This window comes from Hemibagrus wyckioides, linkage group LG06 (assembly GCF_019097595.1).
Source record: "Hemibagrus wyckioides isolate EC202008001 linkage group LG06, SWU_Hwy_1.0, whole genome shotgun sequence".
NCBI lineage: Eukaryota > Metazoa > Chordata > Actinopteri > Siluriformes > Bagridae > Hemibagrus > Hemibagrus wyckioides.
In genome coordinates this window covers 17954573-17976102 of record NC_080715.1, presented here as the reverse complement: position 1 = coordinate 17976102, position 21530 = coordinate 17954573, and the positions used below count along the sequence as shown (strand labels likewise).

At 38.0% G+C, this 21530-nt stretch overlaps 2 protein-coding genes across 2 annotated transcripts in view; one reads left to right on the top strand and one right to left on the bottom strand.

Moving 5' to 3' along the window:
- Positions 1 to 12460: 12460 nt before the first annotated feature.
- vgll3 (vestigial-like family member 3) lies at positions 12461 to 15264 on the bottom strand. The gene is made up of 4 exons (XM_058391143.1): positions 14916 to 15264; positions 14026 to 14350; positions 13394 to 13891; positions 12461 to 13233 (listed from the first exon to the last, which is right to left on the bottom strand). Exons 1-4 carry the CDS (start codon positions 15024 to 15026, stop codon positions 13193 to 13195), a joined length of 975 nt encoding a protein of 324 aa, XP_058247126.1. The 5' UTR covers positions 15027 to 15264; the 3' UTR covers positions 12461 to 13192.
- Positions 15265 to 21512: 6248 nt separating this feature from the next.
- Positions 21513 to 21530, top strand: part of chmp2ba (charged multivesicular body protein 2Ba) — an 11147-nt gene continuing 11129 nt past the window's right edge. The window contains exon 1 of the mRNA XM_058390837.1: positions 21513 to 21530. This exon is cut by the window's right edge and continues 182 nt beyond it. The gene's annotated coding sequence lies outside the window, so the exon portion shown is untranslated.

Genomic DNA, 21530 nt, shown 5'->3' with positions numbered 1-21530 from the left:
TATAATAAACTCCACTCTTCTGAGGTTTTCCACTAGATTTCAGAGCATTGCTATGAGGATTTGCTCTTTCAGTCACATTAGCATTGGTGAGGTCAGGAATTGTTGTTGGCTGTGGAGGTCTGGGGTGTAGTGAGCACTCTGGTTCAGCCTGAAGGTGTTCATTGAGGTCGAGGTCAGGGCTGTGCAGGACACCTGAGCTTTTCTTCATCAATCATGGCACACCGTGTCTTAGTAGACTTTGCTTTGCGCACAGATGCATTATCATGCCGGAATATGTTTGGACTAGGCATTATGTTTAGTGGAGACGCACAGACGGGTGTGATGATAAGGTGTTTTTATTGTATCTGTGTTTTCTATGTTGATTACATTTTTAGGTTTGATGTGACTTTAGACATCGATGCTCATTGTATATATATACTTCCTGGCCAAAAATAGTCACCACCTGGCTTTAACTAAGCAAAATGTTGAGATCCTTCCATAGGATAATCACTTCAGTGATGAATATGTTTCATCTGGCAACAACTTATTTAGTTCTAATTGATCAAGCAAAGAAACTAAGGAGATTGCTGAAACTACTAAAACTGGGTTACAGTAGAACTCATGGCTCTGTTTATTAGTAAAAGTAAGAGCATTTCCACATGCACAATCCGAAGACAACTCAATGGACTGGAAATAAACAGCCTACAAAAAACCCACCTATCAGTGAGGCTAATCAGAAAAAAAACGCTTCAAATTGCTGGAGAGCATAAAGATTGGACTGTGGAGCAATGGAAAAAAGTAATGTGCTCTGATCAGTCCAGATTTACTCTGTTCATGTCTAGTGTATCTTCTGTACAAGCCTGTGGGGGCAGTGTTATGATAAGTGAATGAGGTCAGCTGACTACCTGTATATACTGAATGACCAGGTTTTTCAATCAATGGATTTTTTTCTTCCCTGATGGCACAGGCATATTCCAAGATGATAATAGCAGGATTCATTGGGCTCAAATTGTGAAAAGAGTGGTTCAGGAAGCATGAGACATTATTTTCACACGTGGATTGGCTACCACAGAATCCAGACTTTAATTCTATTGATTTGGGATATGCTGGAGAAGACTTTACGCAGCAGTCCGATTCTCCTATCATCAATACAAGATCTTGGCAAGAAATGACTGCAGCTCTGGACAGTAATAAATGTTGTGACATTGTATAAGCTGAACGAAATGATGTCATGGCTAATGCATGCCATAATCAAAGCAGTCCAAAGAAATGAAGGTGGTCCGATGACTGTTTGTATTCAGTACTGTGCAAAAGTTTTAGACAGATGTGAAGAAACGCTGTAAAGTAAGAGTGCTTCCAAATGTATTTATTTCAATTGTTTTTTAATCAATTTTTAAAAATCAAAGTGACGGAAGAGAAGAAAAGTCTAAATCAAATTAAACCAGGATCAACTCTTACACTTGTACACTTGCATAACATCAAGGCTTTTGTAGGACCAGAGTCAGGTGTATGATTAACCAATTATACCAAGCAGGTGCTAATGACCATCAATTTTATATTTAGGTTGAAACACAGTCAGAAAACAGAAACAGCTGTGTTTCAAGCTTAAAACTAGATGAGGAACAGCCAAATTCTGCTACTAAGGTGAGGTTGTGGAAGAAAGTTTCATGTCACAGGTCAAACAACATGGCAAGACTGGGCACTGCAACAAAGACACAAGATAGTTTTCCTGCATCAGCAAGGTCTCTCCCAGACAAAGATTTCAAAGCAGACTGGGGTTTCAAGATGTTGTGTTCTATTTTGAAGTAGCACAAAAAATGGACAATGTTGAGGACTGTAGATGCTATATATATATATATATATATATCAGCAAGGTCTCTTCCAGACAAAGATTTCAAAGCAGACTGTAGATGCAGTATATATATATAAAATTAAATTTAAAAGGTATAAAATTTGTCTGGGAGAGACCTTGCTGATATATATACATATATATATATATTCCAGAAACAGGAGTGTGCAGTCTATGACAAATGCTAACATATATATATATATATATATATATATATATATATATATATATATATATATATATATATATATATATATATATATATATATATGTTAGCATTTGTCATAGACTGCACACTCCTGTTTCTGGAAAGATTACATTGTCTTTTACCTGCTAAAATGATATGTTAAAATAAACCCAGATCAAATATATCCCATGTAAAATGATATGTTCCAAAGAATTCAAGAAAATGTGCAAAATGTTTTTCCCCACAGATTTTATGCCTTGGGAAAAACATTTTTTACTATTTCTTAAGACCCACCAGGAAGTACTTTTTTCTACTGTTTCCTTCTGAAACCAAACCAAAATGAAGGCTGAAAACTAAGAATAATCAAATATAGACAGGATTGTCCTAGAATCAATGCTTTAGGTAAGTTATTGAGCTCCTAGTACAGGTACAGCCTACATACATGTCATTATGGGAATGTAACTTAACAATGATCAAGCCCAATTTGATCTGACACAAGCCATACAACAAGCGGTTATAATACAGGTCAAAATAATACATTTGCATAAACTCATGCAAATCTCTATGATTTATATGGAGAATGCTTATCTCATGCAAACAATCATAATTACTAATTATGTTGAGATTATAAAGTATTATAAACTATTATTAATTAACTAATTATTAGTTTTCTATTATTATTCCTATTCCTATAATTACTATAGACATCCCTTGGCATCCCTAAAACATATTAGACATAAGTCCAAAAAGCTTATCCTGTCCAAATAATACTCAAATGTACCTAGTGAGTTAGAAGGTCTACCCAAGCAAATGTCTGGTGAATAAATATTCAAGGTACATAAACCTAATAATAACTTGCAAATACTGTGTACAGGTCTGTTTATCTTAGCCATCCAAGTCATGTCTGGCATTACATTGTGAAACAATAATCTACAGATGGCTAACAAATTAAAAAACAACAGAACGTTCTTAAGTAAAGTTTTTCAAGAACAGCTTAAGTGCACCTTGGCACAAGCCTCTAGAGCTGTACTGGAGTGATGAATGTCATGCTTCTAAAAGATAATACCTCAGTCAGTTTTGTATGATTTTGGTGATGTTGTGTAACATCCAAAATCCCTAATGTGTCTTAATTGTTCAGTAAGATTTAGATCTAGTGACTGTAAAGGCTATAGTATAAGATTTACATCATTTTGATCCTCATCATTTCATTATATCAGCGCTCGTGCCCCATGTACGAGGGTGTCATCCTGAAATGTTTCATCATATGATGAGAAGGTGATCATTCAAAATAACTTTGTATTGATTTGCAGTGATTCTTCCCTCTAAAGGGACATGTGGGCACAAGGCATACCAGCAAAATGCCCCCTAAGATCACCATATTTAACTTTGCAATTTGGATCGTGACCTTTTTTTAACCGTATAGAAATTGGTGTATATGAAACAGCCTTTATTTGTCACATATACATTACAGCACAGAGAAATTCTTTCTTCGCATATCCCATCCTTGGAGGTTGGGGTCAGAGCGCAGGGTCAGCCATGATACAGCGCCCCTGGAGCAGAGAGGGTTAAGGGCCTTGCTCAAGGGCCCAACAGTGGCAACTTGGCGGTGCTGGGGCTTGAACCCCTGATCTTCCAGTCAACGACCCAGAGCCTTAACCACTTGAGCCACCACTGCCCATGTTGACCAGTATGCTGTGAATCTTAGGATTTGTTCCTTTAATGTTGTTTTCTCTAGTGTTAAGATAATTTAAGGGAAGATGCTGAACAGAGATAACATTTTTTTCCCCAATGTTCCTTCCCTGTGCTGTAATAACTAAAAGACATGAGATGGAAACTCAATTAGTGTATCCTCTTTGACAGAGCATGAGGGCTCCTCTTCAAATAAAAGATGTTCTCAGACATTGTAAAAGCAAAATGAGAACAAATATGTTCCTCTACCCTACCTGCTGAGGGCTATGCTTTGTATTGTACCTCTGGAATAGTCTGTTCTACTTCTGTTTATTACTCATCTACTTTCTCCTGTCCACCATATGAGGATCACAAATAAACACATAGAAAGGATAATGAATCAGAGGCTCACTTAAAAATATTGCTGTAAGGTTTTCAGTAAAATTGTATTTGTGAGTCTTTAATTTTGTTTAAATTGATAATATGTATTGCTTTCACAGTTGTGGTTTAATGATTCTTTATAATAGATAAAACAGATTGACAGAAAGACAATACCAAAAAACAAAAAATCAATGTCAATAAGGAAATGATTAAAAACCTTATTTTATCACTTTATGGTTTTGTAAGTTATTTGAATGAAGCAGTAGTTGCTGGTATTTAAATAAAACATTCTGCAAGGGTTCTCTGGCCTCAGCAGTAGCTGCTACCACAATGTGCAACCACACAAAAAGAATTGCAAGACAGAAAGAAGAAGGAATTTTTGATAAGCCTAGAACACAGAGGAAGGCACGAGGCAGAATGCCAGCTATGCGGAGCATTCACAACAATGTGTAGTGTCACTGGCAGGCCCGCACAAAAGCACCGTTCTCTCAGCTGTCAAAGCCGCCATTGTGGCATCAGGCGAACAGAACCAACCCGCCACAGCCCATTATCACTCGTACATTCCACTCATGCTGCCCCCTGATGCAAAAGGCAGCACGCTTCCTTCCATTCAGGCTTCGTTCCTCTTCGACTCCCCTCTTTCTGGTGCCTGTTTGGTGCTCTTACCCCCAGCTGGTGCAGAGAAGCTAGGCAGAAGATGCCAGAAAGAATGTGGTATGTCGCATGCAGTGATTGGCCCTCAGCACCTGATGAGGACACTGAGCTCTTACAGTGATGCGACACTTGATGTGTCCTGAAGGAATGACACCTCCTGGGGCTCGGTGTCAGTCAAGCGTGGGAAGAACCAGTCGACATGAGAACACCACCCAAAAAGCCGCACCGCAGCAAAGATTGTAATCTCTTTGAGGGAAAAGTGGGATAACAAGGGCTTTATCTCACTTATCCTGCTTCTGCCACAAAGTAGCGCTGTGTAGCCCCAGCTGAGATCAGCTCCTTAACAGGATAAGATGGCTCTGGGACCTGAGGGGAAGTGATACAAATTGGCAGCTAATTCCATTGTCCTGCCACTGCCCGACCATTGTCCTGCCATTCATTTATAGTCTTCGACAGCAGCAGGCTTGTTCTGTCTGATGCTCAGCAGGCTTGCTTGTTTAGGACTTGGCCTGCCTGTGGATAGGCTCACACGGGCAGGCCTAGACCTGCTGGGCTTGGGCAGGGTCTAGATCAGCTCTCCCACTGGGCATGTCTCAGGCTGAGGGAAAGGAGCCTTGGCCCTGCTCCTTTACACACATGCTGCACCTACCCGACTTCCTCTGGACTGATTGACAGGTGTTTCAGGGGGCTGCCATCAGAGAGACATTTTGCATATGTGAAGTGCCTCCCCTCATCATGTCTTCCCTCCTCTGCTAATCAGTGTGATGCATGGTGCAAGTGGCTAACACTATAGCTGTCAGAAATGTTAAAATGTGGCAACCTTTTTTTTTAAAAAAAAAAAAACATTTTAGTTGCTTAAATGTGGTAAAGTTAGAATTTGATGAAAATAACAAGTGGTCTGTGTCTCTGTCTGACTTCACATTACTTAATAAGGATAGAGTATTAAAATGGATTTGTTATGATTCATTAGTTTGTCACAGTACAGGTGGAAGCCTCAGGCTTGTGTGACAATAGCAGTCCAGACCCTGTGCCACTTGCCTAAGGCCTAACTCAATCTGGATGGTCATGGGTCAGTACACCAAGGATGGCCTCACATACCATGTCCAGTTGGGGACAGTTGGGCTAGGTAGATGTTGAATCTCTAGCATGGCTTAGAATGTGGAGCAGGTGGCAGCAGTGAATTCCGATCTATATTAGGGTAAACCAAAGAACTATTCTTGCTATAATAACATTAATTTATTTATTAGTGACTCATCTGGTGGATGGAGTTTGATGTCTTCAGGGCTTTTAGACTTAAATGAATGCATTTATATAAGATGAGTATCTTACTACATGCCTTATGGGATAGTCACATAAATGTTTCTGACATGCTAGTTGGGGTGAATGTGTTAAATATTGTGATGTACAGTATAATATAGATATACTTCCCTTACAACTGCATACAAGGATTCAGTCTATCAATTTATTAATGCAGTAAACAAGTTCTAAAGTTTGAAGATGGAAAGGAAAGTGCTGAATTATTTAGGGCAGGTCTCAATGATTAGTGTAATTGGGAACGTGACAAGATTTTGATGGATCGCTTCCTGTATGAAGACTTGGATCTGTTCTAACTTAATTAGGTGACAATGGCCATGTTTGAAGGGAGAGGACTTTTAGTAGTGCTATTGTATGAGACCCTTTGCAGTTTGTATGTTTAGGCTGATTCACCACAACAGGGGTCTGTCAGAAAACAGCAGGTTAATGGCAAGGAAAGAAACAGACGCCAGAGAATTCAACTAGTAGAGACAGTGTGAGGATGCATAGGAACACACAGGTCTGCAACCCTCATAAGTCTCTTTCTCTCACTCTTGAGTCTATGACATTTGTAACTCAAACACAGATAAATAAGGCTTACCATTTGTCATTACAAGCCCTCTTTGAAAGATTAAACCTAAAGTAAAGTCAGACAATGAAGAATGCACAAATGTTGTCAATGGAGCAATTTTTTTCCCCACCTAGACTGAGCTAAACCTTGATTATTTTTGGTTTATTGCTTACATGCTGAAATATAAGGAGTGATGACTCCTATTGCTGTAAAACAGCCTAACAACAGGTGCAGCAACTTGGAGGATAAAGCATTTAATAGATGTCTGAGGAGATTATAAATCTCATTAGGGCCAGTTATCTCACAGTATTTGCCTTAAGGCTGTCATAATCCTGCACGGCCTTTAACCTGGGCAGCATTAATTTGCTTTACCTTATTGTTCACAGGGGGAATTCAGAGCAATAATGAATGATCCATGTGCATGCTTTGGCAGAGCTGTGCTGTGTCTGGAGTGTACTCATATTGGCTGTGCTAAGGAGGTGTGAAGTTTAGGCATGAGAGTGGAGACTGAATCAGGTGTGCAACATTCCTCTGGCTTTGGCATGCCTCAAATCTGCTCAGCCACAACCCCAATGCAAATACCTATCTAGCACTAACAGCTTTCAAGGATGCACCTTCAGTAAGCACTCTGTATTCCAACAGGATTTAAAATGGACTGCTGCAAAATATTGACTTGGATAAAATGTGTCAGTGGGCTATTGAGTGCAGAAATAACATTTCATTCCTAAAAGGCCAGCCCTATAGCCCATCAAATGTAAAGGAGCAGTCTCAATTTTTCTTCCTTCTTGGCCACTGGACTAATTGGTGGTTTTAGGTGGACTTCAAATGCAGCTACAGCTGTTGACTTTGCTGTGGTGAAAAACAAACGGCCGTGTAGTTGAGGGCCCAGCTCACACAGAACACACTAATTTCATTGTGAGCTCAGGAAGCCTGTGGCAGAGCTGGGATTGAAATGTGCAACATGCCAAACAGATGTACGGTCTCGCACCGAGGCCCACACGGATCGTTGCCAAGCTCCTGAGCCACAGAAACAGGTGGAGGGTGCCCACTAATCTCTTATTAAAATGGAGAAGTATTCTAGCTATGCTTACACTGGGCTGTGTTATTCTAGCCTTTGGCTTAACATGCCTCTCATTACCTTACACTTGTGCAACACTTACTGACTCTATTAAGCTCTTTTCCTTTTTAGGGGAAAAAAGACCAAACAAATGTCAAATTACTGCCTCACTGGTGATGAACTGACACTTTGAAATAATTGTGTTGTTTTATGTTTAATGTAAATGTTTCCTAATAACAATCATACAGACAAACAAATATTATTTTGTAGTGAGAAGATAATACATTTTATTACATAGGAAATAATGCTGCTCTGCATTGCTCAATATGCAGTAGGTTTCTGGGAGCATTAAATGTCACAGGACACATAACTTAAACTAGAATGAGACCATAGGCTTGTCAGTGCTACTGGTGTGTGTGAAAGGAATGCCTGCTTGCTCCCACCTGCTCCTGCTGTAGTCCATCTATTAACAGGCCAGACTTTGTTTAGACACGACTAGTGGAAGTTGAAGTGCAGGCCTTCTAATGAATCTCTTCCTCTCATCAGATGACCACGGGGCCCAGCGATTAGCACCACTAATGAAAATATTTGGCATGCTCAGACTATATCCAGACCTCTCGCTTACACTCAGAAGGCGTTATGGAGTGTGAATAGAGAATGCAAAAATAAAAAATCTGATCTTTTTTTAATTCTAACAGCATTTTTTAACACTTTTACTAAAGGTGGGCATTGTTGTTTTTTTTTTAAAATGATTGATTTATTGAATTGAATTACTTTTTGGTAATGAAAAACAATGTGTTAGTGGGTGCAGTGGCCACATTTGTGTGATTTGTGTGGCTGTGAATGGATTCATCTCACACAAAATCCTTAGGACGTTGGCATGGGCACTGATTTTAGTTAATTAATGAGTAAATTAGCATGATAAAATGTTTAGTAAATTAATTTTCAAAAGGTCTGGAGTCAGAGCTATGCATATATGTAAGGTAGAATTAGTAACATAACAGCCTTTTTGTTTTTTACTATGTAAAAAAAATCTAATTAAAAAAACATTATAAAACAGATCCTGACACATATTTGCAAATTCTTTGAAATTCTTTTAACAATCATTTGAATATTAAAAATAATATCTTAAAGCTGAGTCCATTGTTTTCAACCATTTGCAAACACTGACTGCACTGAGGCTACCCTCAACTGTACAATAATAAATATTTGATCATTTCATTAGGCTTTTATTGCTTAACATAAAATAGGGGAAGCTGAAGTGTCAGTAAATGCGAGGAATGCACTTTCATTACTCAGTGGGTGGGCAAGTGCTCTGCAGGTGGAGGGAATAGACATGCTGATGGGATATTCCTAATTTCTAAGATTATAAACACTCATCACTGTTGACCTAAACATGTATTTTAAGTCATGTTTCAATTTGATTAATGGCTGTGTCATTTGTGATCTTTTCTATCAACCACCTGCTATTACCATTACTGTAGCGCTACTCTGCAATCAGGATTATTTTAAATAAAATACATTATTTTTGTACCTGGCTCAGTGTATTTAAAACAAATGATGTTAAATAATTGACTGCTGAGACTTCTACCATGAAAATACAAACTTTTGAAATGTAGAAAAGCATGTAATGAGTATTCATATAGTACTGAAGACATATGACAGCTCCGGTTATATGACATGCTCAGTTTAACACAACTTGCAAGAATGTTTGACTGAAAAAATGGGCTATGCCGTTAATATCCAAACAGAACCAGAGAGCAGTGTTTTATTCTCTAGTGCCTTGCATGAGGAAAGCAAATTAGTCCAAATTATTCCTCCAAATTAGAAGAGAAATTGGCCTGTGGATATTAGGGAGCAGATCAAGCTATAGGTTGTGGCTGACTTTATGGCTGCCATATGGTCTTGTACATTCCTGAAAATAGAGGTGTGCCAAAGGGGTGTAATGAAATAGGGGTGGCTGTGTTTGTGCTGTTTCACATCCAGACAGCTGGTGTTGTGTTGGTGATTGTTACACTAATCATCTGCTCAATTACGCAGGAATGGTGCTGAGAGATGAGGGAAGGCTCCTCTCTGCCCTTCCAGCACTCCTACTCACCCCCTAGGAAAAAAAAAAGATACACTACTTTCTCTAGGTTTTAATTTCATTATATTCAGGTAAATTAACGCTCAGCCCTGCACAGTGATCTATACATGTAGTATTCTTTTATTCAGCTGATTATTATTTTTTCATACAGCGATTTTGCACCAGGAGAAATCTGGTGCACTGACAGACATGCTCAGTAGTGGAGATTTATATCTGTATATATCTAATAGTGAACCGAATTATTTAAAAACTATGAATATAGTATATGTAATGAATATTTCAGTAATGCTGTGATAAGAGATAAAAATGTGAAACAATTTTTTAGTTCCATGTGGCTGTCTGTTTGAACCATTGTTTTTCCTTCTCAGTTATGATCTTTGTGCCCTTTATATTGAAAGTATCGATCTTATGGTGATAACTCTGTGACCATTAATGCTTTATTAATACTCTGCATTTTTTAGTTTTATCATATGACTTATACATAGAATTTCATTAAGCCTTAGATTTAATTTTTTTCTAAAATATGTGACATTCCTAATATTTCATAAATGACATGTTACAGATAATGCCATTAATAGTTTTTCTTCATTTATTTTACAGTATGATTTTCAACATCTGTAGCATCCCAGCTCATATATTCCATTTATAAAGATACAACAAAAAATATTTTATTTTTGTATATTAGCATATCTTTACAAATCACTTTCTGCTTATGGTTATTTTGTGTTTTTTTCCCACAGGAAGTAACAGCGCTATTTTAGGCAACATCCTGCCATGGCACTGTCAACAGTCTAGTTTGGAAGTGCCTGCGGTGTGTCCAAAGGATATCGGTAGGAGCCCTGAGTGAATTAGCATATAAGTACATTACATGTTAATGCAGGGGCTACAAGCTGAGTACTTTGATTTCTATGCTCCAAGCAGGAGCTGCATTTTTCCAATGGCTGGTTTCCTGAGGGAGGGACTGTGCCTGGAGAGCTGGCTGGGGGAGAAAGCTAGGTTCCTTGTATAATACTAAGAATGCACTGGAGAAAGTGGAGCATTTTCTCTACTGAGCTGGTAGACTTGGGGTCATCAGTGAGTTCAAACTCAGTTAATAAAAAAGAAAATATTAAATATTGTTTTAAATAGGCTACCTAATATGCATTCATTTTCAGTGAAATCAAATCAAATAACATTTAGAATACAAAATGATTAAAATTTATTCCTTGGATTTCAAATATTGTTATAATCCAGTATATTGACAGCTTCAGAGGTATAATTAAAAATACTAATTCATCCTTGATGCAAGCACTCAAATGAATCTTGATATAAGCCATCAAACATGCAACCGTGCCACACTCATGAACTGATTTGCATCAGTGTACCTCCTATATACAGAAAACAGCGAGTAGATCGTGTATTATTATAGATGAGGGTTGTAGACATTCATGTACAGAGTGGTTCAATGTAGTTGGCAGGGCTCTGTACTCATCATTTATTTGGAGCTTCATCTCGGTTAGGGCCACTTAAAGACCTCTCTTCCTGCACCTGATCATGGGCCTTCTGTTCTCAGGGCTTACAAAATTGAGAGGGGCAATCAGCAAAGCACCAATGCTTCAGATTACTCTGTACTGAGTGGTCATGTTCATCTACTTGTGCTGATATTTAAAGACATTTTATTCAATGATCAACACAGCAATATCTGCCATTCTAATTACACATTTAACGGTGAAAACACACTGGTAAATCTATTAGTTGTTCAAATATGGACATATTTATGTTCCATACACAGAGATTAGAGATTTCTATAAGATTAAGTAACTTAGGCATAGTGAACAAATACCTGGACCTGCATACCTGACAAATACCTGGACAACATTTGGATGTGAATACTCGGACAAATGTGTCTTTTGTAACATATTTAAGATCTATATAATTTAATGATAATCTCAGTCTCAAGCACAATCTTTCGATTAGTAATGGCTTGGCTAAATCTCAATATAATCACACAAAATAATTTTAATTGAAGAGATAGAACAACAGGTTCAGTCCCCTGGGTCTACAATGTCACAGTATATTCATATACAGTTAGTGGTTGGTCCTGACACCTGGTCAGAGATTTCACTACCAGATGATGTGTGATGTTCCCTTTCCCATCGTATCCAGCACTGACCCAACAGCTGGCTGAAAATAATACAGTTTCTGGCATTAGTCTCCCATCAAAACTATTTAAAATTGTAGTTCTCCAAAAACATGTACAATTTCACACCAGAGCACATAGTGCACAATCTTTGCATTCTTGGGCTGAATTCAGAGTGATTCTTTTCCACAATTATCTGTTATATATGACTGCATTGAATTGTAGTGTCTGTAATAACTGACATTTGCTCAATTGATTTAGTTGTAACAACTTTGATATATCATGTTAAATATATTGTCATTTCTAAGATTTGTTTTAAAAAGCTTTCTCAGTGTTAGCGGCAGTCTCAGTGAAAGTGGGGTTGTCCTGTCTGAATTTGAATGGAATGACACTATGCCTTCTGGGATTCTCAGTGCTCTCAGTGTTTTCCCAAAATTGGTCAAAAGCCTATCATTGGTCTACTATACACTCTAAGCACTTCTGCCATCGACATGTGTCATTAGTTTTCCTTAAGTTATTCATTCACTGATATAAAAAAAATGTGAAATACTTTGGTATAACATAATGAGATCTACTAGCCAATACTTATAACATAGCATCCAGTCAACAAAGCATATTTGCCAATAGAACTTAGCAATTTATTTAGCATTTCGCATTAAAACAATTACATTCTCATTCAAAAGTCAAAATAATGCAACAAAACAGTTAATACTTTGGTAGAAACAATCTGCACAAACTTCTTACAGAACTATCGAATCTGTAGATCACAAGACCATAGACAAAATATATTAAAGTAAAACTTCTATTTGAACAAGGCTGCTACTCAAACATTCACATATTTATAGCCACATTAAGACAAAACTGGCCTTCATTTGAAAGGAGACAGGCAGTTCTTTCAACAAAACCAGTGGTATGTGCTTATGCTTCTGTTCCTGATCACAAACCACCAAACAGGAAATGTTCAACGTGGTTTACAAAAAGTAGGAAAAATATACCTCTTAGACTTGGATACATTTAAGTGGCTTCCTTCATTGCACTCCCTCTGTGAGAGCTCTTTGAAAGTCCAGCTGGGACAGCACTCTTGCAGAATTCATTAACACGTCACTCTTCGCATCACATGAAAACTCAGACAGGATGGTTTGCTTTTAAAGAAATTTGTTTTTCTCCAAGTTTATTGTTATGCTTGTCTAATAGAGGGAGTCATAGTTTCCTTTCCTGAGTCGCCTCCCAGGAAATCTGAAAGCTTTCCAGGGAGAGATTCCACAGTGAGACTCTGGCCCATCTCACATTGCTCATGTCAGCGCTGCTCTACTCCAAGGCTGTGTGTCACTTGCTGGCTTTCTCTGTTTCAGAACCAGACACTGGCTTTTGCTTTGTCCTGTTCCAGTGCTGTCAAGAGGAAAGAAAATACAGTTGAATACATGCACATATAATCCAAATATTAAATATTAATATAGGTGGTTATATATGGGATATTTTTTTGTTAATAAAAAAATATAAATTTAGAGGAAAATTTAGCCTAAAATGTATTACGGTTTCTTTTTCCTACCTGTGTCATAGATGTCTACAGAGCCATGAAAGGATGCTGGCCAGCTAGAGGTAGCAGTCTCCAGCTCTGTCTTGATTCCCTCTGTATTAGAAGAAGAAGGGCTACTTGATGGCCTCATGCCAGGTAACAGAAGGGCGCTGAAGCGATGATCCAGAGCACTGCTGTGGCTGTGATGAAGCATAGGATGGGCATGAGCATGGGGATGATGGTGACGTGGGTGCATATGGGGGTACATGTCATGGACATGATGGTGTCCGGTGGTGCTTTGACCACCCAAGCCATAAGGCCATGACTCAGTGAGGGCTGAATGAGGGGGAAGGCCAGGCTGGGCCAGGCTATGGCCACTCCAAATGCCAGTGTCTGCTGTGTGGAATGCAGGAACTGCAGGGAAATCACTATGAATGGAGGGAATGCAGGAGTTGGTCTGAGACGGGTAACTACTGTTCCATAACGAAGAGGGCAAAGAGCCACTCTGACCCTCGCAGAGAGAACTGCCATCTGAAAATGACAAACATTCGAAACTGTCAGTATAATACTGATTACCAGGTCATGTATTAATACAAACTACATATGTCTAACATCATAACGTCCATAAAATCGGATTATATAATTGTCATCCAGGCTCAACATACCTTTCCACAGTCCTCCAGACGGGGGCTTAATGCTTTTGGTGTCATTACTGAAGGCACTAGGTTGGCTGAGGGCACGGGAGAAGTGTTCATCCACCACATCGCCTATGTCTCCACGAAAATACGTGAAGAGCACACACCTTGAGCTCAGGTACTCTGTCTCAGCTGGTTGTGTATCCTTACTTCTCACCTCCTCATCACCATGCTGCTCGTCATCATCTCTTTGTATCTCGGCGTCAGGTCTGGGCTTCTCAGCCTGTTTACTTTGGACACAGTGTGCAGGCAAGTCGGCAAAGTCCTGCATCCTGCTGTATGCACTGAACTTTTTCTGTAGAGCAACACAAAACATAAAGATTACATAAGAAATTATGTTTTGTTTTGGGTTTTTTTTTTAAATAATTTAATATATTGCATCCAAATTTAGTTTATGTTGCTTTCTGTTGCACTATTTGAAGATTTTTTTTTTTTTTGATGAACTAGGTTTTCATTGTGATGGAGAACCAGTGCATTCAAGCTTTTAGTATTTTAAAGTTTTTTGCACTTTAAGTGAATGCAAGAATAGTGACTGCTTATTGATCTTTGTGTCTGCAGTGTTTGGATTTTTAAGATGATACTGAGACATGATCAGTCTGTAAAACTATTCAATCTGCTTTATAGCTGATACATACATTTAACTTTCATTTTCTTATTCACAAAATGCAACTGATGTTCAGTTAAGCAATAATTTCCACTTACAATAATTAGCTGCCACTTAGAAGTGGCTCTAAGAACATAACCGCTGTGTACCATTACATAACAGTAAAAACAAATCAGTTTTAGAGAAAGGTGCCTCAGTGAAAGCAAAAACAAAAATCACTTATACAGTTAAGAGTACAGAAAGTAAGGCACTCTACCTGCTGCTGCTGTTGATGATGATAGTATGCTGCTTTATAGGCTGCTGCTGCCGTCGCTGGCAGGTAATGATGAGCTCCATAATTCTGATACATAACATCCAGGCAGCTCATGGCAGAAGGCTGTCAGTAATCTCGATAGGTTTTAAGAAAAGCGGCCGTGGCAGGCTCCTCAGTGACGCATAAATGCTGGTGTCATCAGTGGTCTCTTTATAAACCTGAGCGTCAACAAAAGCGCTGCAGTGTGTAAAAGGAGAAATTAGCATACAAAAAGTGTTCCCAATCGAGGATTCACCTCCTACAGCTGATCAAAATAGAGAAACGAACACGAGCGCTCCTACCTAAAGAGTTACCAAAAGTTGATGCGGCTGCGCTGATTGGATGGAAGTTTAGCGCGCCCTGCTCTGATTGGAGGAAGTAATTCGAGCAGTCACACACCCACATCAGGTCCTCGACAATCTTAACTTGGTCTTCAGTAATAGGTTCTATGAAAGCTTAGTTATGGGCAACTAACGAATTAACTACCTAACATAACTTATTTTACAAAATTCACTAGACATCAAAAGAAGCTATATGTCGTCACTGACGTTGTCATTTAATTCTAAGATTAATTTGATCATTTTACTTTTTAAGTGTCAGTCAATCTGGCTGGTTTCACTTGATATACGTTTATTTAATTCATTTTTTTAACAAGACCATATATGTTTTTAGCCTTGCAGTGGCTCTGTCCGATCAGAAGCCGTGTTGCTCGTCCTTTTAATATAAGCGATGTTTTATGGTCGGTTTGAAGCAGGCATGTGCTGCCACCTACTGTAGGCTTAGTGTCTGTATGCTCCATAGCATTAACACTTCCTGTATTATTATTCGGTTATTCATCTTAACGCATGTGTAAGGTATGTAGTTATAAGACTGAGGAATTTAGAATTAGACCCACATATGGGCCATGGGTCTGAAGGGTTTATTATGTAATCTGACTGGAATTTGGATGATATGTTACAGCCTCTTACATGTAGAATAAAATATTAAACCTAAACCAGAAAGCACACACACACTCAAAAGTGTATCTTACTATCCTTGCATTAACATAATTACCAATGTATGGCAGCACCTAAACCTAATTCTAACTCTGTCTACTGGAAATAGATAGAGTATATTGTTCTGTTATTATTAAAACAAAGCAGTTTGTTATCCAAAATATAAAAACATATGGCTTATCTTAGAATCCAGACAAACTTTAATGCTGCTACACTGACACACCAGTTACACAGTTTATCGTGTTGCAGTAGCATTTTAGAGATACCTCTGCAAACAGATGCATGGTTGGATAGATGGATAGATAGACAGATGGATAAATGTTCCTTACTGATTGCTAAAGGGATAATAAATGGGATAAGAAATGTAATGATTAAAAAGCATGATTTGGCTGTGTATTTTCAATTTAAGAATTTAAATATATTGGGATGAGTTACCAGAATATTGTGGTTTTGAAGCTATTTTAATTCCTCACTTACAGGTAACTAACAGCCCAGGGAGGCTTATAACTAATAACACAAAACCTCTTTATTAATATTGCATATTTTCCAAATAAGATTTAAAGTCATGGAGTCAGGATGGTGTGTCAGTGCATTTATTAATGTGTGGTAATTACACACCCATTCCCCAAATAATAAAAGCATTCTCTATTGCCTGCTGTACATAACAATTTGTAGGTTAATTACAATTAATTATCGTACATTCTAATTATTTGATTGCTACATTATGTGATTTGTATGAGCAAAATAATTATTACTGATGATTTGAAAACAGCATAGTAAGTAGATGAGTGTGTGTGTGTGTGTACAGTGGTGATCTCTGCCTTGCTGTGTCCTCATCCCCTCCTCCAGATGGTACAGAAGGACCATGGCCTGCAGAATGTGATCAGTCCCTGGGGACGCATGAAGAGGAATGCTAAACTGTTTATTCTGTGCTCCTCTGCTTTGCCTTAATACCTATTTAAGCCCTCCTTTGTCCTGTCAGGCGAAAGAAATTAAGTCATGTGTTGTGTTAATTAGTAATTGGGAAAAAAGAGATGTTTTGCAAAAAATGATGTCACTGATGCCAAAAGATTAGTCATTTTAATCTTTAATTAAGATAAGTTAAATAATTTATACAACTGCATAACACTTTGACAAAAATCTTAATTAAACACTTTTGATGTTTTCATAAATCTGTCAAAATATTCACCAAGCAGTATTATATTACAGAAATGGCATATATTATGGCCAAAAGTATGTAGACACCTGACCATCACAGCCATATGTGGAGCGTCTCCAAACTAAGAGTGTCTTTGTATGCTGTACCATTACAGTTTCCCTCCACCTGATCTACGGCATCAAACATGTCCCAGCATGACAATGCCACTGTGCAGTAAGCAAGGTTCATAAGGACATGTTTAAGCAAGATTGGTGGAGAAGAATGACCCACAGAGATCTCTGATCTCAACCCCACTGAACACATTTAAATTAGGTAATTTGACTGCCTGCCAAGCCTTCTCAGCCAACATCACTACCTGACCTCACTAATGCTCTTGTACCTGATTGGGCAAATCCTGACAGCCACACTCTTAAATCCAGCTGAAAACCTTCTTAGAAGAATGGAGGCTGTTATGCCAGCAAAGAGGGAAACCAACTCTATATTAATGCCTATAGATTTGGAATGGGATGTTCAACAAGTATATTTAAGTGTGATGCTCAGGTGTCCATATACTTCTGGTTGTTGAGTGCACGTATATTCCCCTTGCAACTGCACATATTTCCTATTACTTTCATTGGGGTTACTGAATAAGTTTTAGTCATTACCAAGAAATAAGCTATAAGAAGAGTAATAACCCAAGACATTACATTTAAGCATGAACAATCAAGCATTTCAAGCACAAATTTTCCAAGGAAATTCTTTTATTTGTTAGAAAATTATACCCTTAGTATTTTTGATTGCATTGCCAGTGCACTTTCAGGAGCAACATCAGTGACACGATTATATAAAAATTTTTTGCTGTCCATGAAATATAGTGCAGTTCAGTGTAGGTGTGTGAGAAAAGAAGTAACTGCGCATATCCATTCTCCAGTGATTTAAATGATGGTTGATATTACTATTTATTTTTTATTTATGTTATTTAATTATTTATTTTATACATCAGTGTAAGTAAAGGAGTAACTAAATTGAGTGCAAAATGTCAAGGATTCATATTATCTTGGTAAAAGGCAAAATCCTGTTTCCTGGCCAAATGTATTAGAACAATCAACAAGCATGTCCTCACACAGAGGTATTTTTCATACACTTAATTATCCTACTGTTTCAGCAATTATATTATCATCCCAACATTGAATTTGATTTTTAATTGCATGAGTGGCTCTTAAAAGGAAGCTCATTTCAGCTGGTATAACTGTCATGGAGTAAGCTCGGGCATCAAAGCTTTTTTTTTGTTACTTGTCCACTTCAATTTCTTCCCATTTAAAATCGATTCACCATTATATCAAGATCATCTTAAGCAGGGTCCATGCATGAACAACGGATAATTAGGCATCTCTGTTTTTTTGTTGTAAATGTCATTATTTTGAAAATGTAATAACAATGAATAGGGTTAAAATGAGTTGATATGGATTTAAAGACCTCATAGGTAGAGATAGCAAAACTCTTCAGTCTTTTGCATACCAAAGAAAATATATAAATGTCAAACAACAAACTAGGTTAGAAAGGAATATTAACTGCAAATTCTTTTTGAGTGAATTTCTACATTTCTCGGCTTTGTGAATTTATTTTATTGCAGGACGGTTATATTATCTGATCTGCATTTTTCCTCTTTTAATTAACCTGTCACTGAATGTCTATTGTTTTCTTGGAAATGTATTAAAATGCAACTGCTTATTTTTAATCTTTATAACAATGCTAAAAGATAGAATTGTGGATACAATCTACTTTTTCTGCTGTGACAGCAATGTGAGAGATTAAGAGAGGATGAATTGAATTCTTCGGTACTCTGCCAATCTCACTGGACTTCCATGGGTGGTATATAGGACACATTTTAGGGTGCATATTTTAGACACAAGCTATGTCTGTCTGGAATCTCCCAGTGTCCCTGTCTGAAGGACTTCTCCTCCCTTTGCCCTTCTAACTCTAATGATTCTAATTCCCCATGCAAATACTATTCATTTGCTTCAGTTGAATAATTCTGGCTTCTCCTTAACCCTGAGGCTGTGGTAACAGAAATACAGGGAAGACCTGGCAATTACAAATTTGTACCCTACTTTGTGTGCCCTAACTTATCTGAACTGCACTACTAGTTGTGGAATTGAGGAGAAGAGGTCGAACATAGCCGTCGGATGGTGCTCTGTGATTGAAGAAAATTCTTTTGCCAAGTAACACATTAAAAAATTTGGTAATGTTATCCATGTGAGACATATTTATACATGACTGATTAATTACTGGGTCAGTTATAGTTGTCAGTTTCTGATGCTGAATGAGTGTGTGTGTGTGTGTGTGTGTGTGTATGTGTGTGTGTGTATGTGTGTGTGTGTGAGTGCGCACACACAACTGCAACCCAACAGGGGTGATAATCTCTCATTACCCATGGTCCCTGGGTATTCCTGTGTGGTATGGTGTGGGACAGTCCTGAGCCATATTCTTCCCAGGGGCAGATGGAGCGAAGGCAGTCACTCGATATATGAGCTCCCATGCCTCTTGTCCAGTGTGCTCAAGCACAACACATTCATCACTGGAAAGATGTGGCCACTAAATCAACATGATGGGACCCAGATTCCACTATCCCTTTTTGAATGCTGTCATGTCATATACTGTAGCCACAATGAACGCATTATCAGTGTATGGCCATCATGAGCATTTTGTACAGCTGTGTCTTAAAGACAGTATTCCACAAATACATACACTGCCAGGCTAATTTGTACAAACATTATTGCTGCATGTTAAATGTCTGACCAATTATCAATGATATAATCTCAATATAATATTACAGGGGAGAAACAAAAATACGGAGCTAGGATTTTGTTGTTGTTGTTTACACAAAATAGATTTAATTTCTCAGTTATTCTGGTTCTATAAAAGAAACAGTATAAAGATCTAATTTCACAGTTGAAATGTCTTATTTAGCTGTCTGGCTGCATAGTTAGCTCATTAACACTGTGTGTCTATTAGCCTTGGGCAATGCCATGAAGAGAGAAAGAAGAGATCATTGTTTCAGAAGTGCCTCTGTGGGACTTCACTACAAACGCACCAAATACATTCACTTCAATATGTGATCTAGTTTTTTAATATACTCTGAAGACACCCTTCAGTGGCAAAGGAAATTGTGGTTTTGTCTCATTATTAGATTGTACAATTGGTCTGTGTGCTTGGGGCAAGATTGATCACCAGTGGGCTTATTATCATTATGAGAACATTTAGTGCCAGTCCCTGTTGCCAGCCGTGCTGATTGTACGAAAACATCCCCCTAATAACCTTAACAAGAATATTGCCCCAGGATGGCCAATGTATTTCATAGAAAGGGGCTGTAAACTGCTGGAGGCAACACATACACTGTCCCTCACAAAGTCACCCCTGTGCCGCTTCCCTCTTCCTCTCTCGTCTTTATGGCTTCCAGGATTTTGCTCAGGTTCACTAATCCCCTAACCCTCATTTTCAGGTCCTGCTTTTTTCAGCTCTCTGTGGCGGATCACGTTGTGCCAAGTGCAGGGAAGTGCGAAACCGATCACGACGATTTTTTGTCAAAGCATGGTCAAATACATTTTCTGGAAAATAAGCTGTAATTAGATTATATAAAGAACGTGTTTTTTGCACGAAACAAAGAAAATTGTAAAAAAAATAAATAAATAAATAAATAAAAAATACATAAATAAATAAAAAATAAGAGAGAAGATGCATGTATTCATATGCTTTGTAATTAAGTGATCATTTATAACAGAACCGAAAGGAAAATACAGGAAAGCGAATATTAGTGCACCTCCGGAAAAATAGTAGAGCCTTTATTACCTTTATTACACGACTGCAGAGTCAGTGTGCTGCAAGTAGGGTTGCCAGGTTCACGAATAAAAAAAAAAGCTCGAGTCAGAAAGTCTGTTTAAAACCTGTACAAAACAATCCCATAAGCTATTTAACTTTATATACATACACACAATTAAAAAATGCTTTAATTAAACAATTAATATTTGGATAACTAAAATAATTAATAATCGATGAGTCGCCAATTATTTTTAATATACAACATTTCCACAAGATATACAACGTAATGATAAATTGCATCAATTACTGATTGATCAAACAATATATATTATGTGTTGAGTTATAAAGGCACCAGGCGTTCACCACCCACATCTAAATAAATTCATATGACAATTTTACATTTCTACTGATTGTAATCCGGGTTGTTTTAACTGGAGCGTTAAATATGTCAAGCCATTAAAAACGCGCACCTTTACAGTTTCTCTCAGCAGGAAAACAGAGAATCTGGCAACGCCGTGCATAAGCGAGTCCCGCCCCTTCAGTTAGCGGTCTACAGCGCCGTCTAGAGCGCGTGGCAGGAAGAGCGCGTGAGCTCCTCGGTGACGTCAGAGGCGCGCTGACTCAGTG